The 21,786-nt window shown below is 36.7% G+C and overlaps 1 protein-coding gene across 1 annotated transcript in view; it reads right to left on the bottom strand.

Moving 5' to 3' along the window:
• Positions 1–21,786, bottom strand: part of CACNA1D (calcium voltage-gated channel subunit alpha1 D) — a 185,845-nt gene that overhangs the window by 51,954 nt on the left and 112,105 nt on the right. Inside the window, exons 15-29 of the mRNA XM_065687166.1 lie at positions 19,713–19,833; positions 18,562–18,676; positions 17,787–17,856; positions 17,126–17,195; positions 15,435–15,579; positions 12,978–13,107; positions 9,751–9,810; positions 6,949–7,055; positions 5,826–5,913; positions 5,238–5,345; positions 5,013–5,065; positions 4,604–4,750; positions 3,692–3,893; positions 2,337–2,495; positions 950–1,060 (exon numbers count right to left, since the gene is read on the bottom strand). Coding sequence (XP_065543238.1) covers positions 950–1,060; positions 2,337–2,495; positions 3,692–3,893; positions 4,604–4,750; positions 5,013–5,065; positions 5,238–5,345; positions 5,826–5,913; positions 6,949–7,055; positions 9,751–9,810; positions 12,978–13,107; positions 15,435–15,579; positions 17,126–17,195; positions 17,787–17,856; positions 18,562–18,676; positions 19,713–19,833 — 1,686 coding nt within the window. The remainder of the gene's footprint in view (positions 1–949; positions 1,061–2,336; positions 2,496–3,691; positions 3,894–4,603; positions 4,751–5,012; positions 5,066–5,237; positions 5,346–5,825; positions 5,914–6,948; positions 7,056–9,750; positions 9,811–12,977; positions 13,108–15,434; positions 15,580–17,125; positions 17,196–17,786; positions 17,857–18,561; positions 18,677–19,712; positions 19,834–21,786) is intronic.

The raw sequence follows: 21,786 nt of genomic DNA, 5'->3' as shown, positions 1-21,786 counted from the left end.
CTAGAGTCATACAGATCACTAAACACCAGGAAAGGGCACAGCTCACAGCGAATTACAGATGCAGATATTCTGATTACTTTAAAAGAAGGGCAGTGGAAATTAAAAACACCAACCTTAGATGGTGAGATCAGTAAAATTCAAATAGCATGTCTGACTTTTTAAAAATTCCATGTATAGCAAGTGACCACACTTTACTTATTTATATAAATGTAAGCCCAGAACCAAACACAATTTTTTTTGTCAGCTTTTTATTATCAACACGTGCAGTCATAAATGCGGTATGAGAAATGAACAGAAAGACTGTATTAACTGTACAGTCTGATTTGCACCTTCTTTTTCAATTAGAAACTATAGTTATCAGTTTCTCTTGCAAATCTACCCTTGAAAATGTGCCTGCATTATTCATTTTGACAGTGTCCCTTTAAGGAAAGGAATCAACTACTCACTGTGGAGCCCTCTAACAAATATAGAGTATGTATAACTGAATACAAAACTCTAAAAAAAGGCCATTGAATATGAAAATTATTCTCGTGTATGTTTGTAGTACTTGATTATATTTTATAAAGTAAAGAAACACTTTTTCATTTTAAAATAGGAAATATATAGGTCTTTACTGGAGATTAACTTAGCATAAAGTTATGAGTTTAGTACCATGAATAGCAGAAGCAGTAATGCTTGTAACAGGAAATAGTTTATCTGATTTATAAAGGGACATTTTCATTACCTCTAAATATTCCAGACCTCATTAACCACTTTGTAATACGTTTTTGATATCTGCATTTCATTTCCTGGAGTTACATATATACGTATTATCAGACTAACATTTCTACAGATAAATGTGGGAAACATAGGTTCTTTTTGTTCTTTAAATAATACATAGCTAATGTGAAACTTATGTTATACTTAATTCCTGTGATGATGACTGAATTAAAGCATATCTAACACTTACCTTGGGTTTGAATGCAATCAGTTTCAAAACCATTTCAACAGTGAACACTCCTGTGAAAACCATATTCATAATGTCCATTGCATCATTAAAGAGCTTAGACTGTCCATAGTGCTGTGGATGAAAAATACAATACTTTTAAAAGTAAAGGCTTTAAATTATCAAGTGAAAGTAGGCAGCCTAAGACAAAGTTGGCAAAAATGCAACACAGGAAAAAATTTTCTCATAGTATTTATTATGTACACTTATACAGTGCTAGCTGAATATCTCTGGCCAAGAATGGAGTGGTTTAAATCTATTCTATTTTGGCATTGAGCGGAACAAAATTGTCGTTCCTCTACACCCTAAGGGAATTTCTAGAGAGATGGTTTTGAGAGGATAACTGTTCCTCAAAAAAGGAGTATTACACAACAGCAATTTCACAAGTTTTATATTCTAGGTTTTAAAATGGCACAAACTTGTGTCCCAGCTGCTTAGAAAACCTACACAGAATAACATAGAATGTGCAGGAGTGATATTTTTAAAAAGATAGAGTGTACACAAGTTTACTGAAAAAGATAGAATGCTTTGGCAAATTGAATTTGAACCATTCTTTTTCACATCAATATCTGAAATACTAGGGTAAAGAAAGAAACAACCTGGAAAATACATAGGAGAATTAGGTGGTAAAGAATTTCATGCATAATGTAGAAAAAGTAAAACCATGCAAAAATACAAGTGTATATATAGGTACAAAGCTAATATATGAAACCATGTTTGCATGAGGTTTGCATTAACACACAAAGCTAGAGTTGTTTCACATGTTAAGTTTTTAAACCTCTGAAGATACAGACACAGATGATAGAAATATCATAGAATGGTTTGGGAAGCAACCTTTAAAGATAACTTAGTCCAATCGAATCAAATATGGAGTAGCTTATATAAAAAATGATCACAGAACAAGTACAGAAGCTACACAGAGGTGGAATAATGCTTAAAGGCACAGCATAAAAGAATATACTAAGTAAAAGAATCTAAGGGGTTGAAGAAACATTTGCTAACATTGCTAAATCTAAAAAATAGACTTTTCAGATATTCTTGCACATGGCTAATCTTGGGAATACACACATACAAATTAAATTACACTGCAGCTACAAAATGAAGCTCAAAGAGCTTGATCAGATTACAAGGATCTATAAACACCAAGCTGCTTTAAATAATTTGACTTCAGAAAACTGAAGACCAGATTAGAACATGTCAGAGGACAGTACTATGATCAGAGGTGCTTGTTTTTTTCTTACTTTACTTCATAAAAAAAATACAGGTTGCTATAAACTAAAGGCATTGTATCACTCATATCATTCCCTGCTATTTATGCTAACAGCTTCAAAAGAGCTTCTGGTTTTCCTACCTGCATAGCCAAGCAAAGTGTGTTCAGCATGATGAGGACAAACATGATGTATTCAAATCCAGTAGAATTCACCACATACCAGAACTTGTACTGGTAAGGATTTTTTGGAATATATCTACGAAGAGGACGTGCCTTCAAGGCATATTCTACACACTGCCTCTGTAAAAGCAAATACATAAAAAATTGACAGACAGTACCTAACAGTTAACGAACTGTTAGTAGAATTAATACGGCCAAATTGTTGAGTATGTCTTAAAAAACAAGCAGTCTATCTACTTCATGTACGGTTTTTTGTGTTAACAAATAAGTAGCCTACCAATCCTCAGTTGGTCATCCATAACTGTATAAGTCATATATACTACTCAGCCACATAGAAAGAATCAAACAATGCTCAAGGAAATTCTGACGTGTTTCACCTTTTTATGCAGTGTCTTACTATACAGTATTATACCACAGACTATACATATGTAATATGTATAGTAAACAGCATGACTATTAACATTACTATTAATTGATCTATGAGTCATGCATGTCTTCAACCACCACCTTAACTGTAGTATAAAACCCTGGAGTCAGCAAAATAACTACTAAGGAAATATTATTCCCAACAGTTCAGTTAAACTGCCCAGCAAAATCATGCCATATGCACAGGAATATCATGGATTCACCTCCTACTCTGTTAGTGCCTGAAATCTTCATGTAGGCTGGGCCTTCCACTTGTGCTTTGAAGAGTGCTTATAAAAGCTGACTGACAGGGCACAAAAAGCAGAACGAACACTGGCTAAAGTTTCATGCTTAACTTTATTTAAATGAAGTATGTTACAATCAAACAAGAGCACCTGAAAAAACATTACTGCTGACTGATGAGTTTCTCAGTCAAAGGATTAAGCAGTAAAGGACACAGACTTTTTATTATTATTATTATTAATTTTAATCTGAATCTGAATATCCCCTTGAATTTCTAAATAAATGGGGAAGGGAAAGTAGAATCTTTTGAACACTTTCAGACTATTCAGAACACAAAATTTATTTTCCTGTTCTTATTGTAAAACCTACCTCTGCCTATGGATAAGCTGGCAAGTGTTCTATTCTTCTTAATGTGACACCAACAAATGAGACAGTAAGAAGCTAACAAGCTTAATGTAACACTGTTCACAACAAAAAGACTGATGTGTTGGGCTTACGTAAAGAGGAACACACAATGACCTGAAGAGCAGTTAATAACATTTACGACTTCAATTTTTTTACCAACATATGTTTGGTGCCCTCTTCTGACCCAAAGCAGAAAGGAAGCTCTTCATGCATAAATAAAAAAACAATACTTTCAAAAGTTAAGATTCAGTATTTATTTTAACCTGGTTTTTGTCCAGCTCACAGTTCTTATACTCTTGTTCTCCCTGTTCTTGGAATGTAACAATCACAAAACCAACAAATATGTTCATCATAAAGAAAGCGATAATGATGATATAGATGATGAAAAAAATGGAGATCTCCACTCTATAGTTGTATACAGGTCCTACATTCTCGCCATTTGAATCAATGGCTTTGTACAGCAGCCTGTAAAACAAACACAATTGGACCTTTATTAGTATTAAAATGACAAAAGAGAGTAAAATATTCAGACTCAAAGGACAGGTGTCAGAAATGCTGCTGTTTAGGATTATCTTTTCCTAGTTACTAACCGTGCTTGCAAAGCATATGAAACCCAGAAGAATCACACCACACAATGTTACATGCTTTTTTCAAAAAGAATCCAGGTAATATAACCAGATGATTGTATTTTTTACTTTTAACCCCCACATAAAGTTATCCTCTAAGACTTTTCTCATTAAGGGAAACAGTGAATGCTAGCTTGCTTTTCCTGGGTTTCTCTATGCAGTGTACTGATTTTTTAGTAATGGTTTTACTTGAATGCCTGTAAATTTCATATTAGTGTTATTTAAAGGGCATTGATGGATAAACTTGGAAGAGGAATAGAATCATAGAATACTTCCATTAGAGCTAAAGAATAGCTCATTATAGAAGTAGCTGCAAGATTAGGAATCAGACAATATAAGTTTGACCTTTATAGATAAAGGTGAATGAAGAAATACAGAGAAAAGTGCACAGATTCAGAAGGATAGAAGGTTTTTTTTCCCTTCCTCCATTAATAACTTTTCATGCTATCACTTAAGACTGCTTTGTTGCCCACAGATGGCTGGTAAATGACAGAGAACTGCTCTGCAAGTCTTTCAGCAATGCTGTGAAAACAAGGAGAATTCACTCACGCTGGCCAGCCTTCGAAAGTGGATACTGTAAAAAGGGCCATCATAGCAGAGAGAACATTATCAAAGTTGAAATCACTATTTTGCCAGACCCTCTCTTTGACCATTGGATTATCAACATCTCCATCTTTATAAACGATGTATATCCCTCTGTGGGAAAGAAACAAACTGTCATTAGTGAAATATTAAACTAGCCTCAGAGTTAACCTAATTCTCTATCCAAAGCTGTGTATTTCACTCCCTCCCTAAGCTTGTTTCATTTTCTTGCTAACCAGTGTTTTCTGGTGGATTTAAGATGGAAATTCCAATTTACACAAACCTAAATGGCCTAACACATGCCTGCCCATACCGGCTACAGTTTAAATTATTCAGAATAGAATGTGTCACATTCTTAGATCAAAGATGTTCTCACCGGCATTCCTCGGGATTCTGTTTTGCTTCATCAGTACACCTGTAGAATTTTCCCTACATATAAAACAGAAAGCAATGACAAAAAGCAGATTATGAGAAACAAACACATTTATACTATCTATGATTGTTTCAGAATTGGATGAACCCAGATCCAGCAGCAAGCCACCAAGAATACAACTCAGCTTTGCTTTTCTTTATGCAATGTAAATTTTGAGTGTCAACTTACCTTGAACAACTGCACTCCAATACAAGCAAACATGAACTGCAGCAGCGTTGTAACAATCATGATATTACCAATAGTTCTAATAGCCACAAAGACACATTGAACAACATGCTGGAAAGAAAGAAACCAAAATTATTTTAAGACACCTTGTTAGTACCTCAGAATGCACACCACAGAACTCTATTTTATCACTCAGATTATTTAAATTACTATTTTTATGATGTCAGTATTATACCTACTACCATAATTAAACTTGCTTTCTAGATTTGCCTAGAAATCTTTTCACACAGACCCATCAACACCAACTGACTAAAAGTTACATAAATACTATGAAAAAAACAATGTAAATATTGTTCTAACATGTTCATTCACAGCAAGGATTATGGTAAAAATCTGCTCTCAGTGGCACTGCTGTTCCTCCACCTATAAACTGCAGAACCTGATCTAGTACGTTTAAGAATCAGAAACTGGTTTATGTCATTGCTCTGTGAACTTCTTGAGGCAATTCTTCTTGCACAAGAATTTTTAACCTGAGGCAGGACTGAACAGTAAGGCCAACAGAAAAACAATTTAAAAAATAAAAATAAACACCTTAAGTCCTTTTGCTCTGTTTATTGCCCTTAGAGGCCTCAAGACTCTTAAAACTCTGAGGATCTTCACAACTGAGATAGCACTTGACCTGGGGGGGGAAAAGTTATTCTGTTACTTTTAAGGTAACTGATTTTATTACTAAGAATAACAATGTTCTTGCAACTTTCCTATACATGAAATTTCATAAACATCTTAATATATATACAAGATTTTTTAAATATTTCTTTATTGATCCTTTATTAATATTAGAAAATAGCATCTTTCTCATAAATGCCAAAAGAATTATTTTGATTTCTGGAGCAATTTGGGATTTAACAGCTCAGAAGCTTGTCTGACACTGTAAAGCAATTAAGTTTGGTCAAGAGCAAAATAGTCCCCAAAGTATTTTTCAGTGTTGACAAGCTTTTTTGAAGACATTATGCAAGTCCTGTAAATCAATGAATACCTTAATTTCCAACCAGCTGCAGATGAAAATATCTCAAATGACTCACATCCTCTGTTTAAGTAGATAGGACTGCATTTTGAGGCAACAGACAACCTTTTAAAGAACAATGTGAGGCTGAAAGCTTGTGGAATAGGTATTCTAGTACAAGCAGAATATAAAAGTGGGAAGCAGTTGACTGATACCCAGCCCTTGCTCTTTTCTAAGCCACTAAAGGTTTAACAGATGATGTTAGATGAGGCACAACTGCTCAGTGAATCAATGAGCACCTTCAGGCTCTTTAATTATGTTTAGCCTGACCCAAACAAAACAAATACTGTCAAGTTACATATCCCAGTAGGTCAATGCTGAAAGAGCTTGTAGAACTAGACTGTAGATGTGGCAATAGCACAGAAGAGCATATATAAACCTCCTGAAACTCTGGGAATTACTTGCTATACAATACAGTGTAATGGTGCTCTTCCTTGTTCTCTTGGTAATAGCGAGATGTAGTAGTTTCCAATCCGTATTAGTAGAGACTTACACCACTCTCTATATAGAAGCACTGCTGGCTCACATAAGCCAGTCCCAGCCTTGAATACTGATACTGCACACCCACATAGGTGTGGGACAAAGGAGCTGAAACACTGATTTCAGAATGAAAATCCCTAAGCAAAAATAAATCATCAGTATAGTACTTACTGAATACCAAATGATACCAGAGAAACACCCACGACCAGCAAATCCAGCAAATTAAAATAATTCCTGCAGAAGGACCCTTTATGAAGGAATGCTCCAAAAGCTGTCATCTAAAAATAGAATTGTTACACATTTAGTCTATATTTCAATTTATTCAAATTCACATTTAGGCTGTTTACAAGACACTTGCCTAGAGTGTGAATGTATACAATATTATCTCACTTTTGAAAAGCAATTGAGATATAAAACAATCCCACTATGTACAATAAATCTTTCACTTAAATGATAAAAATTCTGCTGAAGCAACACCAGCAAATGTGGAAATTGTTTCTGATGTCAACAGCATTTGGCTACAACTCTCTATAGCACATCATTCTCTCCTTGCACTGATCAAGACCAAAGCAAAGCCTAGAGCAGATCTGTAGTGGTGAGTGCCGCCGCACAGCAGAGCAGCTGCTGCAGGACACTCACTGAGCTGAGCTCCTGGGCCACCACCAGTGCTGCTCCTTTCTTCCTGCCTGTAATCCCACACCAGAACGGACTGGTTTAAATGGGCTGGGAGATTAGCACAGCTGGGGCAAATTTAAAAGCACAAGGCCATACCCTGACATTTGCTCTGATGTTTTCACATTTCCCCAGCATTGCTAACAGGACTGTAAGCTGGATTGCAACGCCATGTAGGGATTACATAAGAGAATTCTTACATGCTTAAAACTGACATTGCAGCTTTTCTGTTATTCATATCCTCATTCATATACTTGACACCAAATCATGAAAATCCTCATCTTTTCAGAGCAGTCATTCAGACAAAGCACAGGGTGAGACAGTGTGCTTTAATAATTTTTTTTTTTTTAACATTTATGACTTTCTTTGCTACAGCTAATATTACCTCTGGTTATCTGAATTTCCATTTCATATACTTTTTCCCTGGAAATTAAGGAGTGCTGTTGTTACTGCAGGTCTGGATTTGAACTTACTGCTTGCAGAACACGCACAGATTCTGTACGACTTAGATACTGTAGACAGCACAGCGCAAAACCCAGCTTGGAAAGTATGGAGGACTCCAGCCGTAAGCAAGCAAAGCCAGTGTCTGATCACGTTAGTAAAGCAGGCACTACATATGTGCATGTGTCATGTTCTGCTGGTCCATTATGTTTTTAAAAAAAAATTGTGGTTTAGGGTACAATTTATTTTCCTTTATAAGCACACGTGAGTGCATGGCAGGGCAGAGCTTCCTGGAGAACATGGTCTGGAGCATCTACGTTTTTGGTTATGATGACACTTCTTGTTTCTTTATAATATTTTACAATGCCGGATTTAACAGCCCAAGCCTTAGGTTTTCCTATTTCCCCTGGATAGCTCTTGACTGTTTAGCAGAATATTTTGCAGTTAGTTGGTATGTTGCTTTTCTTAAAGCATTCATTTATGCCTTTTTATGCCATGCTTTATAATTCCTTTGTCTTCTAGAGAAACACACTTGGAACTGCAGAAGCTTTAGAAGTTTACAGACCCTTTTGCCACAGAAACACTGGTAACATTTCAAAGGCTTCAAACTAGTTGGGCACTAGACTGGGAACTAATTTGATCTAATGCTATAGTACTTTTCAGTGGTTCATTCTCTCCTTTAGTTTGGCTTTCTCTAGCAAAAAAAATTTGGATATTTGTATTAGAATGCTACAAATGCTTTAAGATTAATCAATTCTATAGCAAGCTCTTCCCTGCTGCAAGGAAGAAGGGGATAAACATATGTCTAGGACAATATTCTCAAGCATAGTCTATTACTTACAGCGCAGCTAATCTTGTAAACAGCCCAAATATTATATCAAATTAGTATTAATCAAATTGCATTGTGAAGAGTATGCACAGCAATATGAGCAAAAGCTGGGAGGAGAGATTTTGTTAAGCTTAATCCTCAATTGGAAATGCAAAGTTTATGTACAGATTCTTAGGGCACCAAAAATTTTTAAGTGTATAGAACAGGGTTACTCAACTGAAAACTCACAATGAATATGGACAGCATGACACCTTTAGGAATCATGTCTCAATCTCTGAAAAAATATTTTGAAAATTTCCATCAAAAATTTGTATTTCTTTGTTTAGCATTTTGTTATGTATGAACCTAATCCTCAGTTACATGCTTTCTTTGCCAGAGTAAACCTCATACATCTAAAATCCGAGTAACCCCAGTGGATATTCTTAATAATCAGTACACAAACTATACATTAAAATGCCAAGTTTTGACTCATGCATGGGTAATACATTTAAGCAAGCATATTTATGCCTTTCTGTGTATTTAAATGTATGCCCAAGGTAAATGCAAAGTATCTTAGTATATAGATAGATAAATGCAAGATATCTTGCAAGTCCTATTGCAAGAAAATAGTTATCTACTATTTTAGCTCTGTGAATATAGTTCAGCAAAAGAAATGACAAATTACATGCTCCCTCCTTAAAAGACTGATTATCTCTTTTGGAAATGCCAGAGCAAGGAGAAGGAAAAGCTCATGCGCAGTGAATTATTTTTCCCTTTTCTGACAACTGTAAGTTTAAAAAGGGTAAAAAAAAAAAAAAAAAGGAATTATTAAATTAATGTAATGATAAAAAAATCAGCTTCTTCATGCACCCACATGGTAAAAAACAACCAATCAAAACTATGAGGAATTGCCAAATTAAAAAATCCTCTGGTTTAAAAAGTTTAGCTTTGATCGCTTAGAGAAAAGGCGAAGAGCACTTCAAGTGCCTTTTCTTGGCAGGTGACACACAAGGAAAATCCTTTTAGACAAATTTCCTTTTAAAACCTGTTACCTTCAAAATGATCTCAAATGTAAACATACTAGTGAAGACATAATCTGCATACCCTAGGATCTGGAAGGTAAACAAAAAGTTACAAACATTATTGCTAAAGCTGTTTTTGAGTTAATTAAGAATCAATTAACAATGCATTACCTTTAACAGGATTTCAACAGTAAAGATGGCTGTGAAAGCATAGTCAAAGTAACCAAGTATCTGCAAGGTATAATACGTACCACAGTGAGAAATCCATCTCTAATAAATTTTTACAATTTAGACCACATGCACAACACCACCTGAATTAATCAAAGGACATAGATGGGGAATTTAGACAAAGTAGATTAGAATTACAGCTACTGTGCAACCATTTTTCCTTACTTAAAAAATTATCGGATACCACTGTACTTAGACATTAGATTTCACCCCTAAAGTGTTAACATAATCCAATAAGCAACACTTTTTTTCAACTCAGACTTTTATCCACCTGCTTTCACAGATACTTTCTTCAACCTTTAGCACAGATACATAATCTTACACAAAGGATAAATACATATTAATAAAAGTCTTTTTTTTTTTTAACCAAAATATTGCATCAGAAAATAAAATTTCAATGGATGTTTCTAGATCACACATCATTCTCCATTCTGCTACCAGCAGGTTGAAGGAAGTGATCCTGCCCCTCTACTCTGCTCTCGTGAGACCTCACTTGGAGTATTGTGTGCAGTTCTGGTGTCCTCAACATAAAAAGGACATGGAACTGCTGGAACAAGTCCAGAGGAGGGCCACGAGGATGATCAGGGGACTGGAGCACCTCCCGTATGAAGACAGGCTGAGGAAGTTGGGGCTGTTCAGCCTGGAGAAGAGAAGGCTGCATGGAGACCTCATAGCAGCCTTCCAGTACCTGAAGGGGGCCTATAGGGATGCTGCAGAGGGACTCTTCGTCAGGGACTGTAGTGACAGGACAAGGGGTAACGGGTTAAAACTTAAACAGGGGAAGTTTAAATTGGATATAAGGAGGAAATTCTTTCCTGTTAGGGTGGTGAGGCACTGGAATGGGTTGCCCAGGGAGGCTGTGTGTGCTCCATCCCTGGCAGTGTTCAAGGCCAGGTTGGATGAAGCCTTGGGTGGGATGGTTTAGTGTGAGGTGTCCCTGCCCATGGCGGGGAGGTTGGAACTAGATGATCTTGAGGTCCTTTCCAACCCTAACTATTCTATGATTCTATTATATTGTTCCTGTATAGAGTGGGCTAGATTGCCAAAAAGCCAATTAATGAATAACTAAATTACCTCATATCCACACTACCATATTTTACTTGACCTCGGAAGATAGAGCAGTGAGGTATTTGTAGGAAATTTAAAAAGAACTCACAACATTTGCCTAGAGATATGCAAACTTTTAAAAAGATTCTGGATGAAATATTGACCTCACTGCTGATGCCAGGAACACTGCCATATATTTCAGTACAATGAAGATTTCACCCTTTCAAGGTGGCCATATTGCTAGCGATCAACAATGCATTTAGCCATCAACATGCACTGCAGTAGGTTACAAGTTTAGTTTCAATGATCCAGCAATCCATCTAGCAAACACTTGTGCACAGAAACATGTTGCCTTCAGTTCAGCAACTAATAAAATGGGAAGGAGAAATAAAACAAAGAGACAACATACAAAGGAAGTATTCCAATTACATTATATAAAAGGAAATTATTTTTTTCCCCATGTTCAGTTGAAGATCACATCCTTCTGTCCCTTGCTGTGGCTGAAAAAACAGGCAAATGTTAAAGCCATGCAACGAAGATTAATCAGTAAGGAATTCATTCTAGAGTTAAGAAAACAAAACAAAACATAATGGTATTTGTTTGTAAACTTTAATTCTCTTGCCGAGCTTGGTGGTGGAAGGAACATGATCATTCAAGGTAGTAACAAGAAAAATATGCAGGTCTGGTGCATATTGTGAATATTTACAAGAAGAGAGTATTGCCTTCTTGAAACTACTCACATGTTTTACCTATGTCCCTTTATAATAGGGACTATTATAAAGGGAATAACCCTTTCAGTTACCGCCACTCTCCAGTTTCATTTTCCTAATACTGTTCTAGTTCCAAAAACAATTACCAGCCCTTCAAACCATTTCTACAATAACAATTTCAGAAATCATCTCTTTTTCTTATCTGTCAATGTGATTTATTCGTAAGACTGCACTTACCTAGTTTTACAGTTGTGGGAAGTACAGAGATCTACTGAATAGCACATGAAGAGTGTCTTTGTGCTTTGACCTCTTCCTACCTTTGATGAAAGTCAAAAGCCAAGAGTAGTTTCAGAGGGTGGATCTACACTAGCAAAAAGGGATACGACCTCTACTGACCTAGTAGGCCCATTTTTCCTGAAAGAGGTGAAGGAGTTTTTTTAACTCCATGGCAATCTCTACAGATCAATTTATATCTAGGACAGGAGAGGCCCGGAAGTTCAGTCAAAGTATCCCAGATGTCCCCACAGACTATTACCAAGTTGCATTGTCTCTGCTATTACATACCTAAACTAAAGCATGCACAACTCGCAATAACATGAGAGGCTTGTTTCACTACTAATTTAAGTGCAACAACTAAAGGTTGGACTTGATGATGTTAAAGGTCTTTTCCAACCTAGCTGAGTCTGTGATTCAAATTTTAAGATATACATTAGGGGCCACAAAAGTGGATTTATTTTTGCTTCTCTAGTAATTGTGCATTTGAGTAACAGTCAAGTCTTCTACTATATTAAGAACTTAAAATGGGGTTTGAGGAATTTGTTTTAGAACACAGATGTTTACTCACAACAAACTATATTGATCACAAGAGACATTTCTGAAATTAATATCCTTAAAAATATTTTGTTCCTACAAGTGTATCTAAAAAGGATGCAGGAAGATTTCCAAATTTTTTGATTCATTATAGGCTGAAATGGCATTTTGATGTGGACAAGGAGATGGGCATGCTCCAATCCTCATCTTATATGTGAGTTTAAAAAGAAGTAAAACTTGTTTAGTTTCTGATATGGCTAATCAGGGACCCAAGGATCTTCAGGTCTGATGAAACTCATGTGTGGCCACACATCTCCATCTTTCTAAGCAAATCCATATATTCACTAACATACTTGAAAAACGAAAAGGAAAGCTTCTTAACTTGAAAATTAAAAATCAGGCACTAACACCAAAGGACTTATCCTCTGAGGATATATTCAGATATAAAAATGAAGGACTTACATTATTTCTAAAAGAATGGCTTCGAATTGGATCTTCTGCTGCTAGGGAAACACTGCTCAGCATGATGAAGACTAGGATGAGATTGGTAAAGATGTGGTGATTGATGAGTCTGTGGCATCCCACTCGAATTCTGAAGAAGAGATACAAAAATATACCATGTGTGCAAACAGAATTCAGTAGATGGCTAATATACAACATGTTTTCTATTACTCTGCCAACAGTGATAGAACAGATCAACCATCAGCACCTAAAAATGCAAATGCTGAAGCTACTGCTCTGATTCCTAAAACGTAAATAAATTCAAAATCCAATCCACTGTACTGAAGATGAACTTATTGAAGGAATCTGAGAGAGGATTTCCAAGCTCCTACTGGTGTTCAATGGGATATGAATGCCACTTGAAGTTCCACTGCTTTTTCCACTCTGCAAATACAGATGCCAAAAGACCAATGATAGATGATGTCATTTCAGATCCCCATTTTGATTTGATTCTTATCAAAACTGTCAAAAATACTCATCTGGTGAGATGTGGCTTAGGCTACAGATTTCATTGTGTTACTTAAAGACTCAACCCAAATAAAAATCTTATGTGAAGATTTTTCTAAAGAATTACAGGACAAGTGGGCATCAAAAATTTCAGAGCTGCTAAGTTTCAGCCACAACATGAAGTGGAACTGTAAATATGCTCACAGTCACTGAGCCCAAGGTTATTACAAATGACACTGAGCATCTTGGTAGAGTAGGTCTGGAATTAAGTTGGGAAAAAGGCAGGATGAGGTTCAGAACTACCACTGAAGTTGGCTAAGTTCTGCTGAAGAATCAGAAGGCTCTTGGTGAAAATTTTTTCTGTTACTAAGTAGATTCTTTGAGTATAGTGTATCTTAGTTAAGTAAGATGGCAACTTTGCCCTGAGAATAGGCAGCATTAGTTTAGGCCAAAAGCAATTTGATATGGTCAACAAATCAAACATTTTTGCATTCAGCATACATGTTCTTAAAATTGCTAGTTTAAATACCTCTCTTTCCAGTTTGTTTGAAAATTCTGAAGAAATTAAGGCAACCCATGCAATAAATAAGATACAAGCCCAAAACACTGCATCTTTATCATCACACCCATATTCTCAACTTAATTGTAATGATCTCTACCACTGAGGTCTGAGCATTCTCCCATGCCAAATAACTCTTAAGCTCCCTTATAAGAGTGCTCATGAAATTGCTATATAAAATATAACAGCTATGTTCAGTCTGTAGGAACTGAATTTAGTTCACTTCTAGCTAACCATCAGTAGCAACTGACTGCTGAAGCTTGCTTTCTACATCAGTGTAAAACTTTAAATGCTCAGGAGTTATACTGGGCAGTGAATGAACCCAACTATTATTGTTCTTCATTTTTCAAATTATTTGTCTTTATCTTCAGTTTTTGTCTGAATATGGGAAAATGCTGTTACTTCAAGAATACATACATTCTTTTTCCTTATTTTCTCTTTTTCTCTCTCTCATTTTCTCTTCTTCCTAACCCGTATGGCTCCACAAAGGTTATTAGGGTTACTAGGAATCCTATCTCACGTATAAGATGCTCAGATCTTACCAACAGCTTCCATCTCCAATGAATAACATACTGAGTAGGTAATATACATTAAAGAGTACTCTTCAGACGTGCAGACTTGACAGAGTATATGTACAAAGTGCTATTATGTTCAACAGTGGGAAGCAAATTAATATATTTATCAAATTCTTTTAATTTACCAATTAATTTAGAAAATTCTAGGAAAGAAGCCAGTCTCTCTCCTGTTGAGGATACTGGAGTTCTCTTCCTAACTTTACTGCAAGGAGCCTTGTTACTTCAACGCTGTAATGGTTTAAGCCCATCCGTAAATCAGACCATGCAGTTTCTGTCTCACTCCCCCCCTTCCCCCGCCCCGCTCCCGAAGGGATGAGGAGGAGAGTCAAAAGAACGTAACTCCCGCAGGTTGAGTTAAGAACAGTCCAGTAACTAAGGTATAACACAAATCACTACTGCTACCACCAATAATAATAATGATAAGGGAAATAACAAGGGTAGAGAACACAACCACTCATCACCCGCCAACCAACAGCCAGCCCGACAAGAGCAGTGATCTAGGCCTTCCGGGGTAACTGCCCCCTGTCCTAAATCCTGCGCATGACGTGCTGTGGTACGGAACACCTCTTTGGCTAGTTTGGGTCAGGTGTCCTGTCTGCTTCCTCCCGGCTTCCCTTCCTCCCTGGCAGAGCATGAGACTCACAAAGGCCTTGCTCAGAGTAAACTTGACTTAGCAACAACTAAAACCATCGGTGTTATCAGTGCTGTTCCCAGGCCGAAAGTCAAAACCACAGCACTGCACCACCTATTAAGGAGAAAAAGTACTGCTACTGCTGAACCCAGGACAAATACTAAACCTTAATTGACTACACCAGTATTTTTCAAAATTATACTTACGGATTGGTGCTGCTGAAAATGAAGAAGGCACTCCCTTCAGGAATCGGTGTGATCTTCTCCTTCATATTTAGTTCTGATATTCTACGGGGACGTGGGCCTGCTGGTACTTCTGGTTCATCCTCCTCATCTTCTTCATCTTCACCTACTTTAAATTAAACAGTTTTTACTATAAAATAAAAAAAAAATTGAGGTTTTGTTCATAAAACATAAAAGCATGGCTTGTATTAAAATATATATGGCTTATAGGAAATATATATTCATATCATGGCTTTAAAAATCTATGAATCAATATATGAACATCCATACAGTTGTCAAAGGCTTATATAGAATCACAGAATCATAAAATAGTTAGGGTTGGAAAGGACCTCAAGATCATCTAGTTCCAACCTCCCCGCCATGGGCAGGGACACCTCACACTAAATCATCCCACCCAAGGCTTCATCCAACCTGGCCTTGAACACTGCCAGGGATGGAGCACTCACAGCTTCCCTGGGCAACCCATTCCAGTGCTTCACCACCCTAACAGGAAAGAATTACCTCCTTATATCCAATCTAAACTTCCCCTGTTTAAGTTTTAACCCGTTACCCCTTGTCCTGTCACTACAGTCCCTGACGAAGAGTCCCTCCGCAGCATCCCTATAGGCCCCCTTCAGGTACTGGAAGGCTGCTATGAGGTCTCCACGCAGCCTTCTCTTCTCCAGGCTGAACAGCCCCAACTTCCTCAGCCGGTCTTCATACGGGAGGTGCTCCAGTCCCCTGATCATCCTCGTGGCCCTCCTCTGGACTTGTTCCAACAGTTCCATGTCCTTTTTATGTTGAGGACACCAGAACTGCACACAATACTCCAGGTGAGGTCTCACAAGAGCAGAGTAGAGGGACAGGATCACCTCCTTCCACCTGCTGGTCACGCTCCTTTTGATGCAGCCCAGGATACAGTTGGCCTTCTGGGCTGTGAGCGCACGCTGCCGGCTCATGTTCATTTTCTCATTGACCAGCACCCCCAAGTCCTTCTCCGCAGGGCCGCGCTGAATCTCTTCTATACCCAATCTGTAGCTGTGCCTGGGATTGCTCCGACCCAGGTTTATGAGCATATATGGGTCTGTGCATAAATGCCTGAGAGAACTAATAGTCTTTATCGGCCCTAACCAGCCTCATCTGGGGACTCCACTCACAGCCTCTGCAAATAGATCTGGAGAACCACTTAATCTCAGCCCCTTACCACCAGACCCTGCCTGAGCTGTGCTTAGTTCTGTGCACTGGCTGAGCACCAAGTGCTGAAAAGGTAAGGCAGATTTCTTCAGTAGGCATTCAGACAGTTGGACAGAACTGATTTTTAGGTAAGTATGTTCACTGCACTAGAAGTTAAGACAAAATTGACTGAACATCAGCAGCCCTGGAATGTCCTTTTTCGTCAAATGTTTCAGAAAAGTTTAAAATTTGCTCTCACATCCAGATAGTGTTACCACAGCAGTCTTTAGACTCGCAGTATTAGCTCTCATATGCTGTTTGTACTGTCTAGAAAGCTGCGGGAAAAGATGATACTTAATAGCATGCAGGCCCATTTATTCACTGATAACAGAGTGCAACTTCACCAACTCCAAAAGATTGATTTGGTGTTCAGCAGGAGCAAGTTTAGGATATTTTAGCATATAAACTTAAATGTGTTTGTCTTCTGACTGGTATTCACATACCTGGTACATCACAGGGTGGATAGGGATCTTTATCCTCATCTTCTCCTTCTCCATATTCAGTAATTGTCACCTGTAGCAATCAAAGTGATGCACAAGAAGAAAAATTTACATGTACTTTGGAGTAAAAAATTCAACAGAAAGCAAACCAGAGAGTGTAGAGTAAGGGAAGTGATACCTATGCTTAGTCAGAGTTTTCTGAAACAGGGTAACTCTAAGAACCTAGGAGAGCTGACAGTTTAATACATATTTTAAAAGATTATTTTAGTGTAGTATCCACATTCTTCTGGCTGTGTAGGTCACAATGAGATTATAACCAAGAGGCTCTAGTAAAAATTACCAAGAAAGTTTGAACATTCTACTAAGAATTTAGCATTCATTAATCTCTTCCATTGGATTTATCAGGCAAAATACCTACAGGGATCCTAAAATAACACCAGATTTTTCTAACATTAACTATTCCATGCTCTAAGGGATTCCCTTCCCAGAATATCCTGAAACAAAAAAGATTTTCTGGATTAAGACATTCTGTAAGGATGCGAAGCCCATAAAAATATAGGGATAATGGGTTCATAAAAGAAATTGTACAATGCCCAACGGTCTTGAAATGCTCCCTAGCTATAAAACAGCTTCTTAGAAAAAACATATTTTTTAGAATAAACACCTTACTATCCTTGGGGTTCTTCTGGTCACCTTCTGACTTCTCACTTTTTTTATTTTCCAGACTCTCTTTTCTACAAAACGATACAATAACAAAGCACAACATGTAAAGACAAAAGATTTTAAGTGAAATATACTCATTTGATGAGAAGTTAAGACAACATACCTAAGATCACATGGTTAAATATTCAAAATGATTTACACAGATGCAGGCGCCAGAGCAATAAAAATCTATCGCATTTGAATGCAATGATCCATTAAAAAGATTATACTTTTGAATAAAATTCGAGAAGCTAATCCCTAAAAAATTCAACACATGATCATTACTCCTTTCTAGAGGGATAAACTGTGCCTTTGGACTCACACAAACAACTGGCATTGACTTCAATAGGCCTGCACTGATTTCAAAAGAAGGTTTTCGTCTTGTCTATATAAGGCTTAGAGAACTGATTCCACAGGGAGTTGTGCACTGGCAACAACAGATACATTCTTTTTCTAATTTCACAATAAATCTTGCTGTTGCAATGTTTAAATATCAGTTGGCTTATCATTATGTCCTTAATTCACCCTATTTTCCTAATTACTATCCAACTTATATCTAAAATCATATTAATTTTGTGTTATGTCAATGTCTAGGTAAACCTTTTCAGTATTTTCCTGGGCCAAATAAATTTTGAAGAAGGTAAAGACATTAATATAAAGTAAAATATCCTTATGAAGGAATTCAGTACTGTCCTCCTTCCCTTTCCTGCTTATTCAACATGCCCATGCTATTTTACCTTGCATTCTTTTTCCTTTCCTTTTCTTCAGCTTCTTCTTTCTGAGCTGTATTTAGACTTTCAGCATCTGCCAAGTTATCCACAGCAATGGCCAAGAAGACATTTAGCAAGATATCTATTTCAAATCATTTTAAGGACATTATTCTTTACTATATTTGTTTGGTTTTTATCAGCAGAAACACTGACAACGTGAAAGATATAAAACTCATGTTACCGACCTACAGGATAGAGGTTTGTGATGCTTAAGTGCAGTGCAAATAACACTCATTTAACGGACTAGATAAATACCGGGTGTAAAATGAGCAGAGATCCTGATTTTAAAATAGCAGAATAGTTGACATTTGTTTTTATCAATGAAATCCACCTTTAAGTTAGCCTGAGCAAGTTTCAAATATGAAGTATTATCTATTAAAAGTGAAGACTGTTCAGGTATTTTGAAAAATTCATTTTTATAATACACTGTCTTCTGGTCTACAACAATCTATATAAAAATCTGTACTTCAGTCCATATCAGTTAAGTACCAAATCTGATATAAGTACTGTCTAATACAGAAAATGGAACGGGTTTGCCCTTTTATCACTTCATGGCCTTTTACAACTTCTCAGGATGACACTAGTTTCTGTTGCCATATGGGGCCAAGGAAGCATTTCCAGTACATTGAAGGCAAGAAAAAGAACTGTTTTGGCAGACTTAATCCTAACTGACTCAACATTTCTCCATGCAGATTTCTCTCATCTGGTCCCTGCACTATACAGTGGATCACTGGCTCCACTGTCAGTTTATATCAGAATTAAGCAGGCTATATCAAGTGTCAGAGGATCAGGAAATTACTGACACTGAGATCAGACTACGTTCCACGCATTTCAGAGGCAAAGAAACCAAATAGAGACAAGCAGGTAGAATAAGGCTGCCTTCCCACTGGAGGAAGTAAAAAAAACCAGCTCTGGTTTCTGCCATTGTGGTGGCTGGAGACAGACTCAGAGACCACTGCAGACTAGCTCATTAGGGTATAGTTACAAAGCCTGTATAAAGGTTTTGGTGAATGCAGGAAGCACTCATATGTCCACTGCAATTTACTTCCTCCTAAAATAATTTTGCTTATGTCTGTGGCACACAGCCCCATTTGGAGGTTTTTGAGTGCAAAGGATACAGTTACCACAGATGAAGAGGATAATGAAATATATACAGACTATCATGCCTGACGATGATGGGCCACCATAAGCCATTATGCCATCATACATAACAGCATTCCAGTCTTCACCTGTTAGAATCTAAGAAGCAGATACATTATTAGTAACTCAATATCAAAATGAGCAACAGAGAAATGTATCCTTTGACCCCAACACACAATAAGGCTAACCTTCTGTACACAAAAAGCAATACCATAACCTTTTCAAGCATTGTTTTAAAATTTCTGTTTAAATAAGCATATCAGAATGGTTTGGATTGGAAGGGACCCTACAGATCATATAGTTCCGGCTTCCCTACCATGGGAAGCAACACCTTCCAGTAGACCAGGTTGCTCAAAGCCCCATCTAAGCATCTCCTGAAAGCTTGGACTTAACTCTACTAGCTTTTATTCTATGCTATGCATTTACATCACTTAACTTAAAAAGCAAAATAATAATAATAGAAGCCTATACTTTTATTGATTTTAGCATGCAAAAGTGAGAGCCTTGATTTTCAGTAATGCCACATATGTAGCAATGCCCGCAAATGTTCATCACTCTTGAAAATGAAATTAATATATGTTTTAATGTTGTTTTTCTTTGAAATAGTGGCCAAAGTGTGGGGTTTTTTTTCTAGTGTATGCCATTTGTTAGTCCTGCAAATTGGTCTATCCAGTTTCAGTTTTAATGGGGACTGGCTGCCTTCCCATCATAAATTATTTAATATATGTACCACACACACTACTAATACAGGTTTTGAAATGGAAGCAAATTTAAACTGAATGGAGCTCAATGTTGTGGAAGAATTACAGGATTCTCTTATTAGCTATTGTTTTACACAATTTCAATGAACTCTAGAAGAATCTTACAGAAATCTGTTGATAATTAAATGGATAATTTACAATGAGGCAACTCCATTTTTTCTGTATGACAAAAATTCTGAGTATTACAAAGCAGGTTATAGGGGCACTTCTAAGTAACTTCTTAAAATTACCAGGTCTATCCTCAGAATATATGTAATACTGACTCTCTTTCAAAGTAACTAAGTGGTTGTTCAAGAAAATAACATGCCTACCAAATTCTTAAATCCATTTTTGAAGAGCTAAATTTATCAAGCTGATTTTAATAGCTGTTGAGCACCCAACAGGTTGGTTGTTCCTGAGTTTACTCTGAAACTGAAGGAAGCCTCATGCCTTTGAAAATGAGGCAGCCTAAATTCTAAATAAAATCCAACTCAGTTGAGTTTGAAAGTACAGTCTAAATATTTAAAGTGGCAATGTCAGGTCAAATTTTCCTCTTTCAGGACACTTTTCCTCTTAAGGGAGTTTCTCATTAAGATCTCCTCATTTTATAATTATGTGGAAAGATTTTTTTTTTTTTTTTTGCTTTCAAGGGCAGCCAACAGATGAAACCTCTACCAAAGAGACAGGAACCTGACACTAAATTGAGTCTTGCAGGGTCAGCTTTAAACAGTCACTTATAATGTCTGAAAACATTGTAATGTGCAAAGCTGAATGGGGAAAATGGCTAGAAAGATGGAAAAAAATTAGCCTAATTCCAGTATCCAAATTGGGAAAAATAAATAAAAGCATCATAAAATAATGAAAAGTAAACTGTAAGAATGGCCCTTTTCCATAAGGAACAAAGAAGTTATTTTAAATTTTAATAAACCTGACAGTGTCTCTTTAAAGAAATTAAAACTTGTTTTTATATTATAGTAAGTGATATGGCTCATGTGCAAATACGCACTCTTACTACGTTTCTCATTTTCTCCTGTTTGGGAATAGCTGAACTTTTATACAGCTGATGAAGTTAAAGAAAACGATTTGATTAAAATAAAAATAAAAATCCACCTCTTTTTCTAGTCTTGTAATCGATGGACAAAGGAGATTTAATTTTGTGAAGTAATATGACAGCTATGTTGCATAGATAGATCAAATAACACATGAAACAAATGGTACAAATGGTGCAGAGCTACCAGAGTACTGAATTAAATGAGCAGAATGCTACTTAAACTGGATAAATAGTATTTGTGATTTTATTTTCAGGCAACAT

This window comes from Lathamus discolor, chromosome 7, assembly GCF_037157495.1.
Source record: "Lathamus discolor isolate bLatDis1 chromosome 7, bLatDis1.hap1, whole genome shotgun sequence".
Lineage (NCBI taxonomy): Eukaryota > Metazoa > Chordata > Aves > Psittaciformes > Psittacidae > Lathamus > Lathamus discolor.
This window is presented reverse-complemented; position numbering and strand designations above follow the sequence as displayed.